Source organism: Galeopterus variegatus, unplaced genomic scaffold (genome assembly GCF_000696425.1).
Source record: "Galeopterus variegatus unplaced genomic scaffold, G_variegatus-3.0.2 Scaffold1795, whole genome shotgun sequence".
NCBI lineage: Eukaryota > Metazoa > Chordata > Mammalia > Dermoptera > Cynocephalidae > Galeopterus > Galeopterus variegatus.
Genome location: NW_007727906.1, coordinates 176,311 through 195,090, shown reverse-complemented (window position 1 = coordinate 195,090; position 18,780 = coordinate 176,311). Strand labels below are relative to the sequence as shown.

At 57.0% G+C, this 18,780-nt stretch overlaps 2 protein-coding genes across 2 annotated transcripts in view; one reads left to right on the top strand and one right to left on the bottom strand.

Moving 5' to 3' along the window:
* The first annotated feature begins 861 nt into the window (after positions 1-861).
* On the top strand, positions 862-13,869 carry LOC103595566 (alpha-actinin-3). The gene is made up of 21 exons (XM_008578992.1): positions 862-930; positions 4,427-4,541; positions 4,719-4,838; positions 5,303-5,389; positions 5,471-5,558; positions 6,069-6,147; positions 6,232-6,313; positions 7,095-7,180; positions 7,481-7,573; positions 8,197-8,427; positions 8,553-8,700; positions 9,805-9,955; positions 10,506-10,614; positions 10,706-10,846; positions 11,109-11,291; positions 11,759-11,893; positions 11,990-12,169; positions 12,590-12,736; positions 12,820-12,885; positions 13,330-13,488; positions 13,570-13,869. Exons 1-21 carry the CDS (start codon positions 862-864, stop codon positions 13,726-13,728), a joined length of 2,628 nt encoding a protein of 875 aa, XP_008577214.1. The 3' UTR covers positions 13,729-13,869.
* Positions 13,870-14,003: 134 nt separating this feature from the next.
* CTSF (cathepsin F) overlaps positions 14,004-18,780 on the bottom strand; it is a 22,630-nt gene continuing 17,853 nt past the window's right edge. The window contains exons 3-16 of the mRNA XM_008579003.1: positions 18,648-18,770; positions 18,395-18,493; positions 18,007-18,091; positions 17,853-17,914; positions 17,659-17,734; positions 16,947-17,060; positions 16,680-16,825; positions 16,494-16,590; positions 16,336-16,416; positions 15,456-15,575; positions 15,317-15,381; positions 15,129-15,219; positions 14,624-14,682; positions 14,004-14,547 (exon numbers count right to left, since the gene is read on the bottom strand). Coding sequence (XP_008577225.1) covers positions 14,473-14,547; positions 14,624-14,682; positions 15,129-15,219; positions 15,317-15,381; positions 15,456-15,575; positions 16,336-16,416; positions 16,494-16,590; positions 16,680-16,825; positions 16,947-17,060; positions 17,659-17,734; positions 17,853-17,914; positions 18,007-18,091; positions 18,395-18,493; positions 18,648-18,770 — 1,293 coding nt within the window. The 3' untranslated portion in view covers positions 14,004-14,472. The remainder of the gene's footprint in view (positions 14,548-14,623; positions 14,683-15,128; positions 15,220-15,316; positions 15,382-15,455; positions 15,576-16,335; positions 16,417-16,493; positions 16,591-16,679; positions 16,826-16,946; positions 17,061-17,658; positions 17,735-17,852; positions 17,915-18,006; positions 18,092-18,394; positions 18,494-18,647; positions 18,771-18,780) is intronic.

The following is an 18,780-nucleotide window of genomic DNA, read 5'->3' as shown; positions in this document are numbered from 1 at the left end:
CAGAAAGGTGATTGGACGGCCGAACGGGCCAGGAGCTGCTTGGATCCCGTTGGCTCTAGAGCCCGGGAGACACCGCTAAGTGATCGCCCCGCCCACCCCTAGGCCCCGCCCCTTCATCGGAAGCCCCGCCCGCTGGTGCTGCGGGATGTCGCGCCCAGAGAATTGAGTAGCAACCTCGGTGGCACCGGAGTTTCCCGGCTCAGCACATTCTCCCCACCCCTCCAGCCGCCTCGATATTAATAGTCCCGCCTCGGCCATCCAGCTGGCTCGGAGCCCCCCACCCCTTGCTCGGGCGTCTTCCTCCATCACCCTAGAAAACATTCAAAACAGCTCGGCGCCTCCGTGTTTCTGACTGTGAAATGGGGACAGGGCCCTGTCTGCCACCAGCGCGGCGCGGGAAGAAGGTCAGGAGGAGGCGCAAAAGGCAGCGCACAGGGCGGCGTGCAGCCACTAACATTGCCATCGTCTCCATTGCACGGATGAGGACACAGAGAGGGCCCGTGGCTTTCCCAAGGTCACACAGCGCCCAAGCGGAGGAGCCGTAACGCGAACCGCGGATCTCCGCCACGAGCTCTACCCCAGAGCTCCCCAATTCCGCAGCCTCGGGCCCCAGGGCAACCTCTTGCCTGGTCCCGACCCGAGCGCCCTCACCCCTACCCGGCCCCTCCCTCCTCCCCCATATTTAGTGCGAATCTGATCCGGGGCTGGGCCGGGCCCTACATAACGGGGCCCCGGTGTCCGGGAGCGCGCCGAGCGAGCGGAGCCAGGAGCCCGAGCGAGATGATGATGGTTATGCAGCCCCAGGGTCTGAGGGCCGGGGAGGGGCCCTTCGCCAGCGGCGGCGGCGGGGGAGGCGACTACATGGAACAGGAGGAGGAATGGGACCGCGACCTGCTTCTGGACCCGGCTTGGGAGAAGCAGCAGCGGAAGGTGAGTGCTCACCCATTTCCCGACGGCAAAACTGAGGCTTGAGAGGCCAGGCGGTTGTCCTGGACACCTCAGCAGGCCAGGGGCAGAGCCCGTCTGTAATCTAGAGTGCCACTCCCTAGCCCAGGATTTGCCCATCATCCCTCTGCTGTCCTCCAGGGCTAGAAGAGAGGGCTGGGAGCCCTTACGAGGGGATTAGAGTGACAGGGAGATTCTGCGGTTTTCAACCCCCTGGATTCATTCCCCTAAGCACAGAAAACAGGACCCCCCAACCTGAGGATCTTTGGCCCTTGCCCCACCCCCACTTTTTCCCAAGATACCCCTCTCTGCCTCAGGGGCCCTGAGTCTGCTGAAAAGGCCACAAGGTCTGGGAGGAGGGGAAGCCTGGGTCCCCTTACTGAGTAACCTGACTCTCCAACCAGATGGACACTTTGTGCTGAGGCAGCGCCTTGGAGGAGCTAGAGAGGGGCACATGGGCAGCTAGCTGCCCAGACCCAGCCTTATAGGGTACTCAGGTCCCCCTCCTTCCCTGAGCTATTTCCAATAACCAGACTTTCCCAAGTGGAGGGGGCAGGACCACAGGACACCTGGGTTCCCAAAAGAGATGATCCAGGCCAGAGTGAGAAAAGTTTGGGAGAGGCAGCCCAGGGGTAGGGAGGGCACCATGAAGTCATTGGACCCTGCTCAGCATCTGCCAACAGTTTATGGCTCCAGGAAAAGCCAGAGTACCAGGGTGCTCAGTGGAATTTGCAGGATCTGAGAATCTCAGAATTTAGAATCAGAGCATTTCCGCTGGATTAGATGGCAAGAGATGACCCAGGGGCTGGGAGGTTCAGCTGACTTGGCTGGGGTGGTCTGGGTGACACGCGTCCCCCAGGCTGCCCCTGCACCTGTCTCCGAGCACGGCTGTAGTCCCTGGGTTTGGTAATCCCCCAGTGATGTCATCCCTACCCCTGGTTCCAGCTGCCACCTGCTCGGCAAAAACTCCCTATCCTCACCCCCACCCACCCAAGCCTCTCCCTGATCCAGGTCCACATGCCCCTCATATGACACATGCCAGTCTGTAACTATTTTTTCTTTAAATGACTGGTAAGGGGATCTTAACCCTTGACTTGGTGTCAGCACCACGCTCTCCCAAGTGAGCTAACCAGCCATCCCTATATAGGGATCCGAACCCGTGGCCTTGGTATTATCAGCACCAACACTCTCCCGAGTGAGCCACGGGCCAGGCCCTATAACTTTCTTTTATCACTTAAAAATTAGGAGCATCCTTCCATACCAACTTATAGCCACCCACTTTATCCATTCATTCAAAGACTGCACAGCGCAGATGCTCTGTAGATCAACCAGCATCCCCTTAGTTGGACATTTGGATTGTTTCTTTCTCATCCACCATAGTTTATTATAGGTTGTGATAAACATCCTTGTGCTCAGCTTTACCCCCCCTCTATCTCTGCTCTTCTGTCTCCCTTTCTCAGCAGTGACTCCTTCATCCTAGGGCTTCACACAGTCTTTGAGCACTGCCACCTCCTCCCACCTGACACCCGAGTCCTCATCACCCAAAGACATTCCTTCAGTAAATGTTTCTTATGTGCCAATACTGTTTTAGATGCTGGGATTCAGCAGGAGACAAAAGAAAGCTCCTGCCTCAGCGAGTTAATATTCCAGCAAGGACAAATGTTTCTATCTCCTCCACATGATCCTGCCTTGTCCCCCTCCCTGACACCCTTCCTCTCTTGCCCTGGTCCCAGTCACCACCTCCTCACTTCTCCCATCTACTCTGCCAAGCCATTTGTCTCCACTTTGCAACCAGAATGAGTTTTCTAAAACACAGTTCTGCCCGCCTTCTGAAGCTTCCCTGACTCCCTGCTGCTCTCAGGATCAAGTTCATACTCCCTGGCTTAGCACCCAAGATCGCGCATGACCTGGCCCCTGCCGCCCCTCCGGCCCGCCTCTTACCACTTATACCCCATTCCAGCAGTGCCCGGATAGCTGTTGTCCCACAAACGTAGCAACTGTTTCTCACCACCGAGCATTGCCCACATGGCTACCCTGTCTGGAGTGCCCTTGCCTGCCCTTCCCTGCCCAAATAACTCCCACTCTTCCATCACAGCTCTTATCAAATATTAGCCTTCCCCAAGAAGCACCCGCCTCGATTTGGAGAATCCCCCCCATAGACTTCTTAGCATGTCTCTCCCAGCACTTCTCTGACCAATGTGACTCTTCGATAGACTATAAGCTCCTTTAGGGCAGGGACCACATCTCATTAAGAGTCATGTTTGGCCCCACCCAGACCTGCCTGTCCCTCTGCCCTATCCAGATGCAAAGCATCTCAGACTCCAGGGTTGAAATGCAGAGAATCCAACAGCCCTCTTCAGTGCTTGGGTTCCCATCAAGTGGTACTCAGTACCCACTTACACACCTCCAGTGACGGGAAGCCCACTCCCTTCCCTTAGCAATGACAGCCCATCAAGTATTGAAAGCATCATCTTCCATGTCCAGCTCACAGGGCAACTGGAAAGCTGGTCTGAGGAGGAAAAGCTGGCTGAGGAAAAGAATTCCAAATGCTTTCCAGGGCCACTTTCCAGGAGTATCAGCTTTATGGTGGGGGGATGCTCTAAATTCTAGAATCCTGCCAGGTTGGAGGAAAAAGGACCTGAGACACCATCGAGTCTGATCCCTTAATTGTGCTAATGGGGTGACCAAGCCCCAGAGAGGGCAAGTGGCTGACCCTAGATCACAGAGAGTGAGTAGCTCAGCTGGGATTGGAGCCCAACTGTGGACTCTACAGCTGATGGCAGAATTCAGAGCCTGAAGGCTTAGTAGGTTGGCAGAAACTCATGCACCAGGTTCCAGGTCACCCCCAGCCCCGACAGACACACAGCCATATACCACCCCTCCCATGTCTGGAGGCTGAGGCTGACTCTTGGGGGAGGGGGAGGCAGTCACCTGCAGAAGCTAGGTCAGACTGGCCGAGTGTCCGGCTGCCCTCCACAGCCTGTGTGCACTTGCACACTCAGGGTCTACTTGGAGGCCAGTTGACAAAGCCCTGGAGGGTGGTGGGTCTGAGGTAATAATAACACAGGTGCACAGTCCTCAGGTGAAACCCTCAGGGGCAGATGTGCTTCAATCCAGAATTTTTCATATTTTAGAAAGGCAGTATCGCCCTGCACTGGTCACTGCACCGCAAAGGGTCCCACACTTTGGAGTGTATTAAAATTTTCTAAATCCCGTCTGCTTAAGACTGGCCAAGGCTGGTGTGCTGGCAGCAGGATGCCCCAAGTTTGAACTGGGACCTGCATGAGTCCCAGACCTCATTTCTTTCCTCCCAGGAGAACTAAAGCTCAGAGAGGGAAAGGGACTGCCCAGGATGCACAGCAAGTCAGTGGCTGAGCCAGGACTTGAATCCAGGGCCTTGGGCCCTGACTCAGGAGCCAGAACTGTGATCTATATCTCCCAGACCCAGTTTTAGGGTCTGAGTGCTGTCCTCTGCCCCCAGACCTTCACTGCCTGGTGCAACTCACATCTGCGCAAGGCAGGCACCCAGATCGAGAACATCGAGGAGGATTTCCGCAATGGCCTCAAACTCATGCTGCTCCTGGAGGTGATTTCAGGTGAGGCATGCAAACCAGTTCACAGGGGCTCCGGAACCCAGGGGAATCTGGAGAGCTGGGGGAATAGTGGCAACAGAGTGCTGGAGGGGACTTGAGAGGGGATGGGGGGAGTCTGGGGACAATGTCTACAGCTGTCTCCCATGACCTTTGACCTTTGACCTCTCCTCTTATATTCAGGAGAGAGGCTGCCCAGGCCAGACAAAGGCAAGATGCGCTTCCACAAGATCGCCAATGTGAACAAGGCCCTGGACTTCATTGCCAGCAAGGGGGTTAAGCTGGTGTCCATCGGTGCTGAAGGTGAGGAGGTGACTAGAGGGGACCTGGGTCGGGAGTAGGGGTTCTCCTCACAAGCAACCTTTGTGAGGGCCAGTTTTCTCATCTCAATGATGGGGATAATCATCCCTGCCTTGCACGAGGTGACTAGAGGGGACCTGGGTCGGGAGTAGGGGTTCTCCTCACAAGCAACCTTTGTGAGTGCCAGTTTTCTCATCTCAATGATGGGGATAATCATCCCTGCCTTGCACGCAGTAGGGACTGTAAGGAGCAAATGTACCCAAAGTGCCAGCACAGCACCAAGTACCTAATGTGTGTTCAAGAAATCATTTTTAAATAACAATAGATGCTTATTGAGCAGCTGCCAGGTGCCAGCCCTGGGACGGGGGACAAGTGCCATCGGGCTGAGCGGGAGCAAGGTGAGCTGAGGCCTGGTAGCACAGGCCTTGTATGCCAGGCAGAATCTGTCCCCTTACCCCACCCTGCAGAGATCGTCGATGGGAACCTTAAGATGACCCTGGGCATGATCTGGACCATCATCCTGCGCTTCGCCATCCAGGACATCTCTGTGGAGGGTGAGCAGGGGGAAGGAGGCTGGGTGAGAGGGCTGGCCCAGACCTCTTCCCAGCTCATGCTTCCACCCCATCCCCATCCAGAAACCTCGGCCAAGGAAGGCTTGCTCCTGTGGTGCCAGCGGAAGACCGCACCATACCGCAATGTCAACGTGCAGAACTTCCACACCAGGTCTGTCGGCTGGCCAGCAAGCATGCCCTGGCCTCTGTGGGTACAGGGGCACAGAGAGGAGCCCTCCAATGAGGGGCACGAGGCTGGCTGCTGTCACAAGCCGCAGGGGAGGGAGAGCTCACAGGCAAGATCCTGGGACAGTGTCTGAAAATCAGAGGACTCAGTGACTGTCAAATGGAACAGAACTGAATCCAGGAGGATTATAGAGAATTCCTGGGGGAGGGAGCTTTTGAGACATTCCTGGAAGGGCATTCCAGCTAGGGAGAACCTGGGGGCCAAAACGTCCACAAATTGGTCTGGCCTAAGCATAGGGTAGGGGTGGGAAGGAATCGCGATGAGCTTGCAGGAGATGGACCAAGTCGTAATGAAGGGCCTCAAATGCCAAGCTAAGGAGCTTGTACTTTGCTCCATCTTCCAGAGGAGGCTGTCATGCTGGGGGTGCAGGGCCTCAAAGGATAGGGCAGGACCTCAGCTTGAATCTGGGACTGATCCTCACTTCTCTCTGTCCAGCTGGAAGGATGGACTGGCCCTCTGTGCTCTCATCCACCGACACCGCCCCGACCTCATCGACTACGCCAAACTGCGCAAGGTTGGCCTCTGTCAGCCATGGCCCCAAGTCCCCAAACTCTGCCCTCAGCTGACCTCTCGCCTCTCCCTGCTCACACCCATGTAGGATGACCCCATCGGCAACCTGAACACTGCTTTTGAGGTGGCGGAGAAATACCTGGACATCCCCAAGATGTTGGATGCAGAAGGTAAGAGTGAACCTAGCACAGGCCTGGGCTCCACTTACTCATCAGGGGCCTGGTCCATCCTCCACACCTTAGCCCAGCTCTTCCCCCCCTCCTGCAATGCTCTGCCCCCCACCCCTCACCCTGACCAGAATCCTTCCTGCCATGGTCTCCGTCCTCCAGGAGCCATCTGATCTTGTCCCCTGCCCCTCTCCACCCAGTGGAATCAGACTGTCCTGCCTTTCCCCTATGCAGTGGCTCCACCCTCTGCCTCACAGCCTAGCTACCTGTGTTACCTGGGTTCCCCAAGACTGGTAGCTCCTCTGGGGCATGCCCTGCTTCTGGTCCTTGTGTCCAAGCAAGGCGTTTAGTCAAGTGAAGCAGCAGACATTCTCTTGAGCACCTACTGTGCGTGGTGCTCTGGCTGTGTGGGTTCCAATGGAGGAGAATGTGTTCTGGATCCTGGGGAGGTCATGGGCTTGGGGAAAAGACAGACAGACAAAAGGAGTTACAGGTTGGTTAGTGGCACCAGGCAGTGTGGACCAGTCCCTCATGAGGGCCACAATCTGTTCGCTTACCCACCCCTTAACGCTTTGCTCACCCCACAGAGGGAGGTTGCTGGGCCCTGGGATGATTGGAGAGGACTTCAGGGGAGAGGAAGCCACTGGGCTTGGGGTAGCTGGCAGCTGGGGTCCATGGCTGCATGTCTCCACCACTCCTATCCTGAGGGAGTTCTCTGCTTGGGTGGGGCTTGAGCCCGTTCTCCCTGGCTTTGGCCAATATACATCTCACTGCCCTCCCCCAGACATTGTGAACACCCCAAAGCCAGATGAGAAGGCCGTCATGACCTATGTCTCCTGCTTCTACCATGCCTTTGCTGGGGCTGAGCAGGTAACCGGTGCCTCACCGCTGCTGCCTAGGCTAGGCTTTTGGATGTGCCCAACATGTGAAGGGTCCAGACTGTGTGGGTGGGAGTGCCACTGTCCCAGTCACATGCACTCTGTCCTTAGGGAGCTCAGGAGCAGAGGCCTCTGGCCTGGAAGCTCCCTCCCCACCTAAGAGATGTGCTTCCCCATCCTCCCCCTACTTGCACGGGCCCAGGTTTTTAAGGGCTTTACAGAGGGAGGCTGGGTCAGGGGTGTTGAAAGCAGCTTGTTTTAATGCCAGCCCTTCTGCCCACCCCCACCACAGGCAGAGACAGCTGCCAACAGGATCTGCAAGGTGCTGGCTGTGAACCAGGAAAATGAGAAGCTGATGGAGGAATATGAGAAGCTTGCCAGTGAGGTGAGGCTGGGGTCAGAGAGCCCTCTTCCACCAGGCTCTCCCTACCCCACCCCCACTAACCCCAGCCTAACCCTGCTAACCCCAAACATGGGCCTGCCAAGCCTCCCTCTTCTCAGAGTAGCCTGGCCTCCCCCCAGCCTCCTCCTGCCTTTCCCCACCCATCACCTGCCCTTCTGCCTACCCAAGCTCCTGGTCATTCACTAATTCATTCATCATTCATTTATTTACTCATTCATTGATCCATTCACCTCACATTTTTTTTTTTTTTTGGCAGACTTTTTTTTTTTTGGCAGCTGGCATGGGGATCCGAACCCTTGACCTTGGTGTTTCAAGGCTGTGCTCTAACCAAATGAGCTAACCAGCCAGCCCATTCATTCATTCATTCATATTTAGGCAGTCACACGGCCCTTTGCTCTGTGCCCCTGGACTCAGAAATTAACTGTCCCGCTCCTTCCCTGACTAGTGGAGACTAGCCCATTCTGCCCTCCATAGTTGTGAAAGTCACCCCAAACATACTTTAGGTCCAGCCCTCTGGCCACAGCCTGGGTGTGGGTGGAGATGGGTGGCTGAGATGGGCAGGTTGGCTCAGAGCTCTCTGAGTTGCTTCTGCCTGGCCCTGGCAGCTGCTGGAGTGGATCCGCCGCACTGTACCATGGCTGGAGAACCGTGTGGGTGAGCCCAGCATGAGCGCCATGCAGCGCAAGCTGGAGGACTTTCGGGACTACCGGCGCCTGCACAAGCCACCCCGCGTTCAGGAGAAGTGCCAGCTGGAGATCAACTTCAACACACTGCAAACCAAGCTGCGGCTGAGCCACCGGCCTGCCTTCATGCCCTCCGAGGGCAAGCTGGTCTCGGTGAGCCAGGCTGGGGATGGGGGTTGCCCCAGCTCTGCCTGCATGCCCTGGGTGACTTTGGGCTCCATGTCCCCATCTATACAATGGGTGAACCGTGATGGAGGGCACTTCTGCCTGCCCCGCAGGATATTGCCAATGCATGGCAGGGACTGGAGCAGGTGGAAAAGGGTTATGAGGACTGGCTGCTCTCAGAGATCCGGCGCCTGCAGCGACTCCAGCACCTGGCTGAGAAGTTCCAGCAGAAGGCCTCCCTGCATGAAGCCTGGACCCGGGGTATGTACACCTCAAGGGGCTGGACTCTCTCCTGGGGTGGGGACTAGTGGAGGATGAGGTTCCTGCCAAAATGCAGAGGACAGGGGTAGGTGCTCGGCAGGGAAGCTGGAGACCAGATTTCTAGTACTAGTTGGCTTGCTGTGCTGCAACCTCGGCCTCTCTTTGGGCCATAGTTTCTTTATCTGTAAACTCAGCCCCTTCTCCCCCCGCAATCCCTCCTGGCTCTGGCCTTCTGTAAATCTGCTCTGATTAATTTGTCATTTAGCCTTTTATTTATATGTAGCAGTTGTCCAAAGGTGAGTCCGTCCCTAACCCTAACATCATTTATGTTATACTCATGTGATATATTTATTACTCATAAGTGTACTCATAAGTGACACTAAAATATTGCATGAGTCAAATATATCACTCTGTATAAAATATTCATTCAGTATTCTGTCAGGGATTTTAATCCTCTAAATGAATGATTCCTGCCTAAAAATAATGAACAAACACTAATAATGGATTATGGACATAATGAATAAAACTGGTTTGGTATAATAAGAGTTCCTTAAATTTACAACTAATTATGTGACCCTGGAGAGGTCTCCGAACTGCTAATCCTGTTACCTGCTCTGCAAAATGCAGAGGCACTCAATAAATGGTCACTACCGCTATTATTATGATTATGTTGGTTTTTATTTGCAAAATTATGATAACTATCATTCACAAAACATCTTTACATTTATTATTCATTCATCCAACAAATATTTACCAAGGATCTACCAAGTGCCAGGCACTGTGCCAGGCACTGGGGAAATAGAGGTGAACGAAGGAAACCGGGTCAGGGGCTCATGGTGTTCACAGAGTCGTTGAGAGGTAGTTCGCCATCAATAATTCCAAAACTGGACCAAGGACCAGCCTGGGCGGTGACGTCATTTACGGGCCTTGCCTCAGAACGGGAGCTTTACTTAACTTTAACGCTGCCGCCTCAGAGCAAAGCCCTAGGGTAGGCCGGGCAGGTGTGATCACCTGCATTCACAGGTGAAGCTTCTCCGCGGTCGCGCAGCCCGGCCCGAACCCCGGCTCCTGCCTGGTGACGGAGCCGGTCCTCTCTCCGAGCAGGGAAGGAGGAGATGCTGAGCCAGCGCGACTACGAGTCGGCATCGCTACAGGAGGTGCGGGCGCTTCTGCGGCGCCACGAGGCCTTCGAGAGCGACCTGGCGGCGCACCAGGACCGCGTGGAGCACATCGCCGCGCTGGCCCAGGAGCTCAAGTAGGCGTGGCCCCTGCCTGGCCCCGCCCCCGGCGCGAGCCCCGCCCGGCCCCCGTGGCCTTCCTCTGGACACTTGGTTCTCCCGGGTTCGGTGACCTCGCCGTGGTACCCGCGTCCTTCCCCATCCCCACTCGCTCCGCCCCCTGCAGAAACCCCATACCCACCTCCAGACCCCGCTCTGCTGCCCACACCCTTCCCCAGCAGCGCTATACCCGCCCCGCTCCGTGGGCCTGCCCCCTAACCGGCCGCTGCAGGCCCGCCCGCTACCCCAAATCCTCCCTTGACCTCGCCACCTTCTCCTGCAAACCCGCCCATTCTCGCAGGATCCCGCCCCTGAAACTCCAGGCCCCGCATCCAAGCATCTCTGGGCACTGGAGCTGAAGGCTCGTGGGCGCCCTGCTTCCCGAAGGAACGCGCTCGGAGCCCCTTTAAGAAAACCCCTCTTCACCTGCCCGAGCATCCTTAAGCCTTCACCACCGGCCAGGGCAGACAGGCAGGAGGAAATCTGGGCCCAGGTCTGGGCCCGCACTGGCTGCCTTCTCGCCCCCAGTGAGCTGGACTACCACGACGCAGCATCAGTGAACAGCCGCTGCCAGGCCATCTGCGACCAGTGGGACAACTTGGGCACACTGACCCAGAAGAGGCGGGACGCACTAGAGGTGGGCTGGGGGCCAGGGAGCCGGAGGCTGAACGCTAGTGAGGCCGGACCTATCGGACAGCCCGCTAACCCCCCATCTCCTGGGTTCCTAGCGGATGGAGAAGCTCCTGGAGACCATCGACCAGCTGCAGCTGGAGTTTGCCCGGCGGGCAGCGCCCTTCAACAACTGGCTGGACGGTGCCGTGGAGGACCTGCAAGACGTATGGCTGGTGCACTCAGTGGAGGAGACCCAGGTGGGCACAGGGCTTGGTAGTGGGTGCTGGATGGGATGACAGGGAAGCTGACCCCAAATCCTGTCAACCATTCCTTTTGGCTCCTGGGGAGTGGGGATGGGAGGAAAACCCCAGTTCCTCAGTGCTGGGCCAGGAGACAGGAGGCCTAGGTTCCTGTACCAGCCCTGCCTGGGACCACTGGATGGTCGAGCATGTTGCTGCTCTTTGTGTTGCCTGTGGCAAGTGGGGGGCACTGGCTCATGCTTCCTGCCCTTCACCCCAGAGCCTGCTGACAGCACATGAACAGTTCAAGGCAACATTGCCCGAGGCTGACCGAGAGCGAGGTGCCATCCTGGGCATCCAGGGTGAAATCCAGAAGATCTGCCAAACATATGGGCTGCGGCCCAGCTCCACCAACCCCTATATCACCCTAAGCCCACAGGACATCAACACCAAGTGGGACATGGTCAGTGCCACCTGTAACCTTCCCCTGCACCAACCCCCGCCTTCCCCCCAACTCTATAACCATCCTGAAACCTCTGGGGTCCCCCGATATGGAGAATAAAGCCCACTTTCAGATCTGGGATCTCCAGACTCCATGTGGCATTGGGTAAGTCACCTTGCCTGTTGTGGCTTCATCTGTATAATGGCCGTAACAGCATTTTCCAGTCAGGACTGATGTGAAGTAGAATTAAATCTTTGTGCCGAAAACTTTTATAAAACCACCTATGTTAGTTATAAATGATGTCATCAGCCCCATTATACAGATGAGGAAACTGAAGCCTAGGAGTTGAGTGACTTGCCCAAGAGCTTGCCTATGTAGCCAACAATTTGGCTCGCAGCAACAGGGGCTGAGGTGTGAGGTGCTGGAGCCCATCTCCCTTCAAGGCCATCTCCTGGCCCCCACCCTGGCATGACCATCCTCCCTCCCAGGTCCGAAAGCTGGTGCCCAGCCGTGACCAGACACTGCAGGAAGAGCTGGCACGGCAACAGGTGAATGAGAGGCTCCGGAGACAGTTTGCAGCCCAGGCCAATGCTGTTGGGCCCTGGATTCAGGCAAAGGTGGAGGTAAGGGCTTGGATGCCGAGGCTAACCCCAGGGAGTGGGGCCAGGACTGGGCTGCAGGGAGTTGGGAGCCCTCATTGTGCCTGGATACCCCTGCAGGAGGTGGGACGACTGGCAGCAGGGCTGGCTGGCTCTCTGGAGGAGCAGATGGCCGGGCTGCGGCAGCAGGAACAAAACATCATCAACTATAAGAGCAACATTGACCGACTGGAAGGCGACCACCAGCTGCTGCAGGAGAGCCTGGTGTTCGACAATAAGCACACTGTCTACAGCATGGAGGTGCGATCACGCCCTCTTGGAGAAGAGGGGAGGCAGAATTGGCTGGGGATGCCTGGGGCGACCACAGCTGGACAGAGCATGTCTGTCCCAGGAGGCGCCCCAGTTGAGCTTGGCCAGTTCCCCCAGTGTAACCATGGGGATACTAATGATGGCAAGTGACCTGTCCAGAGCCACAAAGCAATCTAAGGCCAGGCCAGGATTGGCCATGGCTCATTGATAAATACTTAATACATAATGAATCATCAAACTTTTGAGGCAGGAAGGGCTGCTGGGGGTCACTCACTGGAACCTCCAGGTGGGGACAGAGGCCCAGTGAGGGGGAGGACTTGCTGGGGGTCACACAGAAGATTGGGAGTGGGGCTAGAGCTAGTGGCCAGACACTGGCCACCCACTGACTGGGGCCTGTCTCCTGCTCTCCAGCACATCCGTGTGGGCTGGGAGCAGCTGCTCACCTCCATTGCTCGCACTATCAATGAGGTGGAGAACCAGGTACTGACACGAGACGCTAAGGGCCTGAGCCAGGAGCAGCTCAATGAGTTCCGGGCATCCTTCAACCACTTTGACCGGGTCAGCAGGGGCCCAGCCCTGGGGTAAGAGACTTGGGGGCTGGTGGGGTTTGGAGACTGAGCCTGATGTCCACTCACCCCTAGAAGCGGAACGGGATGATGGAGCCTGATGACTTCCGGGCTTGCCTCATCTCCATGGGCTACGACCTGGTGAGTATCCCCAATCCCCTTCCCAGAAGGCCCATCAGTGCCCCTCTTCTCTGTACTGGTGGGATGTGTACCTCCCACCTTCACATCCATTATCTCCTTTACTGCTCCTCACACCTGCCAGGAGCTAGCAAAGGCTCAGAGAGGTAAACTAATTTGGGCCTAATTCTGTGTGACCCCAAAGTCTGGGTGTGCAACATTTTTACCTCAGAGAAACAGCACTAAAGAGAGGGGGTGTAGCCCCAGAAGAAGTCACTGCCAAGGGCAGGAAGCAGATTTCAGCCTAGCATAAAGAACTTCCTAAAGCTAGGGCTGAGGTCGTGGAGGAAGGGAGCACCCTGTCACTGATGGTGTGCAAGCCAAGGCTAGACAATCCCCGGGAGGGGACGCCGGGAGACCTCCTGGCTTTAGCACCTGTAGGCATGGTGCTGGCCTCTATCTCTACAGGGGGAAGTGGAGTTTGCTCGCATCATGACCATGGTGGACCCCAATGCAGCTGGGGTTGTGACCTTCCAGGCCTTCATTGATTTCATGACCCGAGAGACAGCCGAGACTGACACAGCTGAGCAAGTTGTAGCCTCCTTCAAGATCCTGGCAGGAGATAAGGTGAGCCCGGGGTGGTGGAGGGGGCTGGTGGGCTGGGGCGGGAACAGAACTTGTGGGCCCTCAACTCCTCTCCTCCCCCAGAACTACATCACCCCCGAGCTGCTGCGGCGGGAGCTCCCAGCTGAGCAGGCTGAGTACTGCATCCGCCGTATGGCACCCTACAAGGGCTCTGGGGCTCCGGCTGGAGCCCTGGACTACGTGGCCTTCTCCAGTGCCCTCTACGGGGAGAGCGACCTCTGACCTCTGACCTTGACCCCTGAGGTCCTTCATGCAAGAAGGAGACGGTGCTTTCTGCGGCTGATCCCATCCATCCCTTGGAGTGAGGGCCTCAGAGAACAGCCAGCCAAATATTTCTGAATAAAGATCCATCCATGGGCCTCACCCCATCTCCTTTTGGTTCCTGAAGCAGAGGCTGGGCCCTCAGGCTCCTGGGCAGGACCAGCTATCCCACCTTGACCCACCAAGGGTTCCTACTGTCCCTCCTTGTCCTCAGGGACTGAGCATTCACACCACACTGGGGACCAGGACACCTCTTTATTGCTATTAGAAAAGGGTGGTTACAAGTTTCCTGGATGTGAAATGGGACACTGTCCCCAAATCCAGGAGGAGCAGAAAATTTACGGCATCATACAGAGTAAAGCTGGGGCAGGAAGCCAGAGCCTGCTGAGGACAGAATACTTTCTTCTTGCTCCTTATCTGAGCCCAAAATTCTTATCCCAGCTTCGGCTATCTGGTTATGCTCCTTTACCCCAAGATCCTCCTAGCTACCACAATTCAACGAAGGTGCAATTGGGGAACTTCAGGTGGGAGTGGGTTGGAGGGAAGCTGGGGCTGTGCCCCTAACCCAGTGCCATTTGCTCACCCTGAGGTACCCAGTGCCGGTCCCTCAGCCAGCTGTGCCTCCTGAAGAGGGGCCTAGATACGCAGATCAGGCTGGGGAAAGGGCTGCTCTGGTCAGCACCAGGTCCTGAGCTAGTGGGCTCCTCAGTTCACCACCGCTGAGCTGGCCATAGCGTTCACACCACAGGCCCCGGACCCACGATGCAAGTAGTAGTAACCCTGGGGAGAGGGGTTGGTGAGGGCACCAGGGCAGCATGGGAGCTGGAGGGCCAGGGGCCAAGCAAGCAAGACTCACCTCCTCGCCCCAGTTAGTGCCCCAGCTGTTCTTGATGGCCCAGAAGGGAACGTCTGAGCCTGGGGAGCAGTGCAGAGCACAAAGTGTCAGGGACTCCCAATTTTCCAGCCACAGCCCCAAGCACTCTGCACCCTTCATTTATCTGCAGTGGGCCTACTATGTGACGGGTACTAGGAAAAGAGCAGAAAGCAGGGGAGGCCCGCCTACCCGTCTCATGGAGACCACCTGGTACAGCTCGGGCATGGGGGGATGGGGGGATGGGAGGGTGCCCCCCCACCCCTCTCTAGCAGGTTATTGGTCCACGACCCTTCAACCTCCCACAGCCTCAGCTTTCCCATCCATAGAGGGATGGATGACTCCTGCATGGCCCACGGCTCGAGGCAGATTAGGACAGTGTTCCTAGGCAACCCCCTGATTTGCCCCTCTAGAGGTCCTAGGATGCTGTGGTCCAACCCCTGCCTGTGGCCTGGAGTGGATGGACAGACAGACAGTCAACAGAACTCACGGTTGCCATAGCCCACAAGCAGCACAGCATGATCGATGAGCCAAGGGCTGCAGAGGGGCCGCAGTGGGTGAGAGATCCCATGGCGGTAGAACTGGCGAGGAGAATAAGGAGTAGGGGGCCAACTCCAAAGAGAAGTGGGGGAGGAGTCGGCAAGACACAGAGCAGGGACAGCGGGGCTAGGGCCTTACCTGCATGCCAAAGGCGTTGATGGCAACAGAGATAGGGCCGTTCTGGGCCAGCCAAGCTGCCAGTTCTGAGATGGGGAAGGGGCAACATCAGTGGGCACCTGGGCCGGCCTGGCCTGGCCTCCCCCTGCCCCTCACTCACTTTGCTCACTGCGGCTCAGCTCCACTGAGTCATTGATGTAGACCTTGGCCTTCTCTGCCGAGAAGTTGCAGGCTTGCATGTGGCCCTGGTAGCTGTAGTCCTCCTCTGTCTCCAGTCCTCCTGGGGAATGGCGGGGGATGGAGAAAGGTTTACCATTCACCCGGCTTCTCCCAGCCAGAAGCGTACTAAGCCCCTTATACACGAGGTCTCATGTTCCTCATCCACCCAGGTCACAGGCCATCCCCTCTGAGGAATGTCACTCTAGAGATGACACAACTGAGGCTGGGGGAGGTAGGGAGGAAGGAGGAAGGACCACAAGAAAAGTGGCAAGACAGAGCTCACTTCCCAACTTCTGACTCTTGCAGAGGGCTTGTCCCGCTCTGCCAGTCTGCTCCTAATCCAGCCCAGACCCTGCCAAGCTTCTGGACCAGTCTCTGTACAGCTCCCTCAGTCCCTCAGCTCTTCCTCCTCCTGACACTGCAGCCCACTGCTGAACAGCACTGCCAATTCAGGTCAATGCCTCCCCTCAGGGGGGAGATAGATATGCTGCTACCTGGTTTAGCAGATCTCCAAGCAGTGAAAATGCTAAGACCCTCTGCTCACCAAGTCCTTGCTTTGTGCCAGGAACTTTACATATATTTCCTTACTTGATATTCAAAGCGATCCTACAAGGTGGGCATGGTGAGCCCCATTTTGCAGATGAGGTAACTGAGGCTCTGAAAAAGCTGACTTGCCCAAGGTCTTCAGCCAGTAACGGTCAGCACTAAGACTTAAACCCAGTTTTGTGTGATTCTCACATTCATGTCTCTTCCCCTCATAAACTGACTTCTTGCAGAAGAAGGTGGCCCCTGCTGCCCCTCCGGACCCCATTAACGCATACCCAAATCCTTTATGGCCGAGTAAGCATTGGAGGGCAAGCCGCCCAGGCAGGCCTTGTCCACCTTGTCACAGTCCACGAGCTCTAGGAGAGAGAAGGCTAGTCCCAAGGAGCCCTCCGGAGGAGCTGGGCTGGGGACAGGGGTAGAACGGGATGCTCACCCTGCTCAGAGAGGGAGAGCAGGGTGCCCTGTTTCAGGAACCACTGGCCCTCCACATTGCCTGTGACTGAGAAGGCCCAGCAGGAGCCACACATGCCCTGCAAGAGACACGCAGAGTCAGGACTGGATCCCTTTCCCAACCCCAGTGCAGTGCTCATGTCCCACCCTCACTTCTTAGGGGTCCAACCTGGTCCTTGACTTTGGTAACAGCCCCTTTATTCCTCCAGTCCCATTCAGGTGGGGCAGAGTCACCCGTGAACTTGGCTAGCTGCATCTTCTTGCCAAGCTCCTCTTTTAGGAGGGGATTCAGGTAGATGGTGCGGAACTCCTCCTCTGTGGGCAAAGGTGAGCAGGGCATGGGGAGGAAAAGCATTCTAAGCCAGCCCTGACCAGAGGCCCTGGGAGCAGGCCCTGTCTCTCCCAAGCTCCATAAGGACTCTGGCCAACCCCCTACCTGTGAGGTCACTGAACTTAGTGACCCCATATTGAGCTGTGCCACGGTCCAGGGCCTGGATCTTCTGTGCTCGCACCAGGTTACTGGCAAAGACAGACATCCGCCAGTGGGCTTCTGAGAACCAGGGAGCAAGAGAGGAGGGGCTCAAACCCCAGGCAGATCGTAAGAGGGGGGAAGATTGGGGCTAACGGGGAGGGGTTTCCCTGAGGAGTAGGTGGGCTCTGGATCAAGCCTGAGGCAGTTTTTAAGAAAGACAGAACCCCGGACAGGTGTGGGGAGGGTGGCAGGGAGGTCAGACCTGCAAGTGACAGAATGGGAGGTGTAATCAACTTTTGGGACTAAACTAGAGCAATGACTTTCCCAGGTGTGAAAACAGTAACTAAAACAGGGTCTAAAGGTCATCACCCACAAAAGATCATGGGGAAGGGCCATAGTGCCAGGGAGCCACCAGCAGAGAAAATGTGGCCTCTGTCCCACCCCAACCTGTGGAGACTGATGGAGGCCCATAGTTTCTGACTGAGAAGATAAGGTGGGAGAAGGGACCAGGTACTTGGGGTGGCTTCCTAGTCCCGGAAGGCTGGGCAAGAACTCGGGGATTTACGAGTCCCTGAAAAGAAGCACTGCCTCTTGTGTTTCCCCAACACCAAGGTGTCAAGTTGGGGGGAAGGCCCTGATCTGACTGGGACAGGTACAGCCAAGGCTGGGTCCTCACCTTCCTTTGTCTCATATGTCCGGTTATAGGTGGAGACAAATTTCTTGAAGGCTGAAGTCATCTTCACAGAAAAGTCCTGGAAAAGCCGAAGGGTCTTTACAAGGAGCTCAGCCTGACCAGGGAGCCTCATTCCAGGGTGAAGGGAGGAGAGGGGAATAAGGCAGCAGCTGGCTCCCCAGATATGGGCTCCTCACCGGGGGCAGGGGGTCCTTGTTCAACAGTGGAAGGACTGAACTGAAAGTCTCGTCTCTGTCACCTGGATAGAGTTGGAACAGACAGGAAATCAAGGCTGAACCCTGACTGAAGTCTGATTTGGGCTGTCCCAGCATCCTCGGGCTATCTCAGCACCTGTAACCTTGGTATCCACTGGGCTACAGTCCCGCCTCAGCAGCATGCGTCTTCCTGGCTCATCCAGGACTTCGAAGCTGCAGAGCTGGAGGGAGAGGAAGAAGCCAGTCTGCCGACTGGGATGGAGGCAAGGTCTGGGCAAGACGAAGCTAGAGGATCCTCAGATAAGGACCATCCCCAAGGCAATCACCCCCATAGTGGAGAGTGAGACACGGCCAGCACCCCAGCACGCGGACACCCTCTGATTCACAGCATCTTGGTCTCTGGCCCTCGGGGCCTGGGGAGTGACTCGGTGGCGTAGCTGCTGCCACAGATCCCAGCCTCTTGCCCTAACCCATTACGCAACTGCCGCCTGGTGGCGGGGAACGGCAGGAGCCCCATCACTCACCAAGGTCTTCTTGGACACAGGGAGTTGACACACCGTGGGGTCTCTGCAGGGCTGCTCCTCCAGGATCGCCTCCAGGGAGTACAGCGACCCCTTGCCCGCCTGGACGGAGGGGCGGGTGAGGTGGGCACAGCCGCCTCCCCGCTCAGCCCGTCCTTCGCTGAGCCCCAGCCGCACCCGCGCCGCCCTCCGCGTTCCCAGTCCCTCCGCCGTCCAGCCCCGCACCCCAAGTCTCGGCCAAAGCTCCCATTCTCACCCGGCGGACGCGACCGCGCACGGCCCCCAGCACGGCCCGCGTCCCGGCCGCCCGGCCGCGGTTGTACGTCTCCAGGGCGAAGCGGGCGGGCCCCAGCAGCTCCGGGGACGGCGGCCCCCAGGCCTGAGCGCCG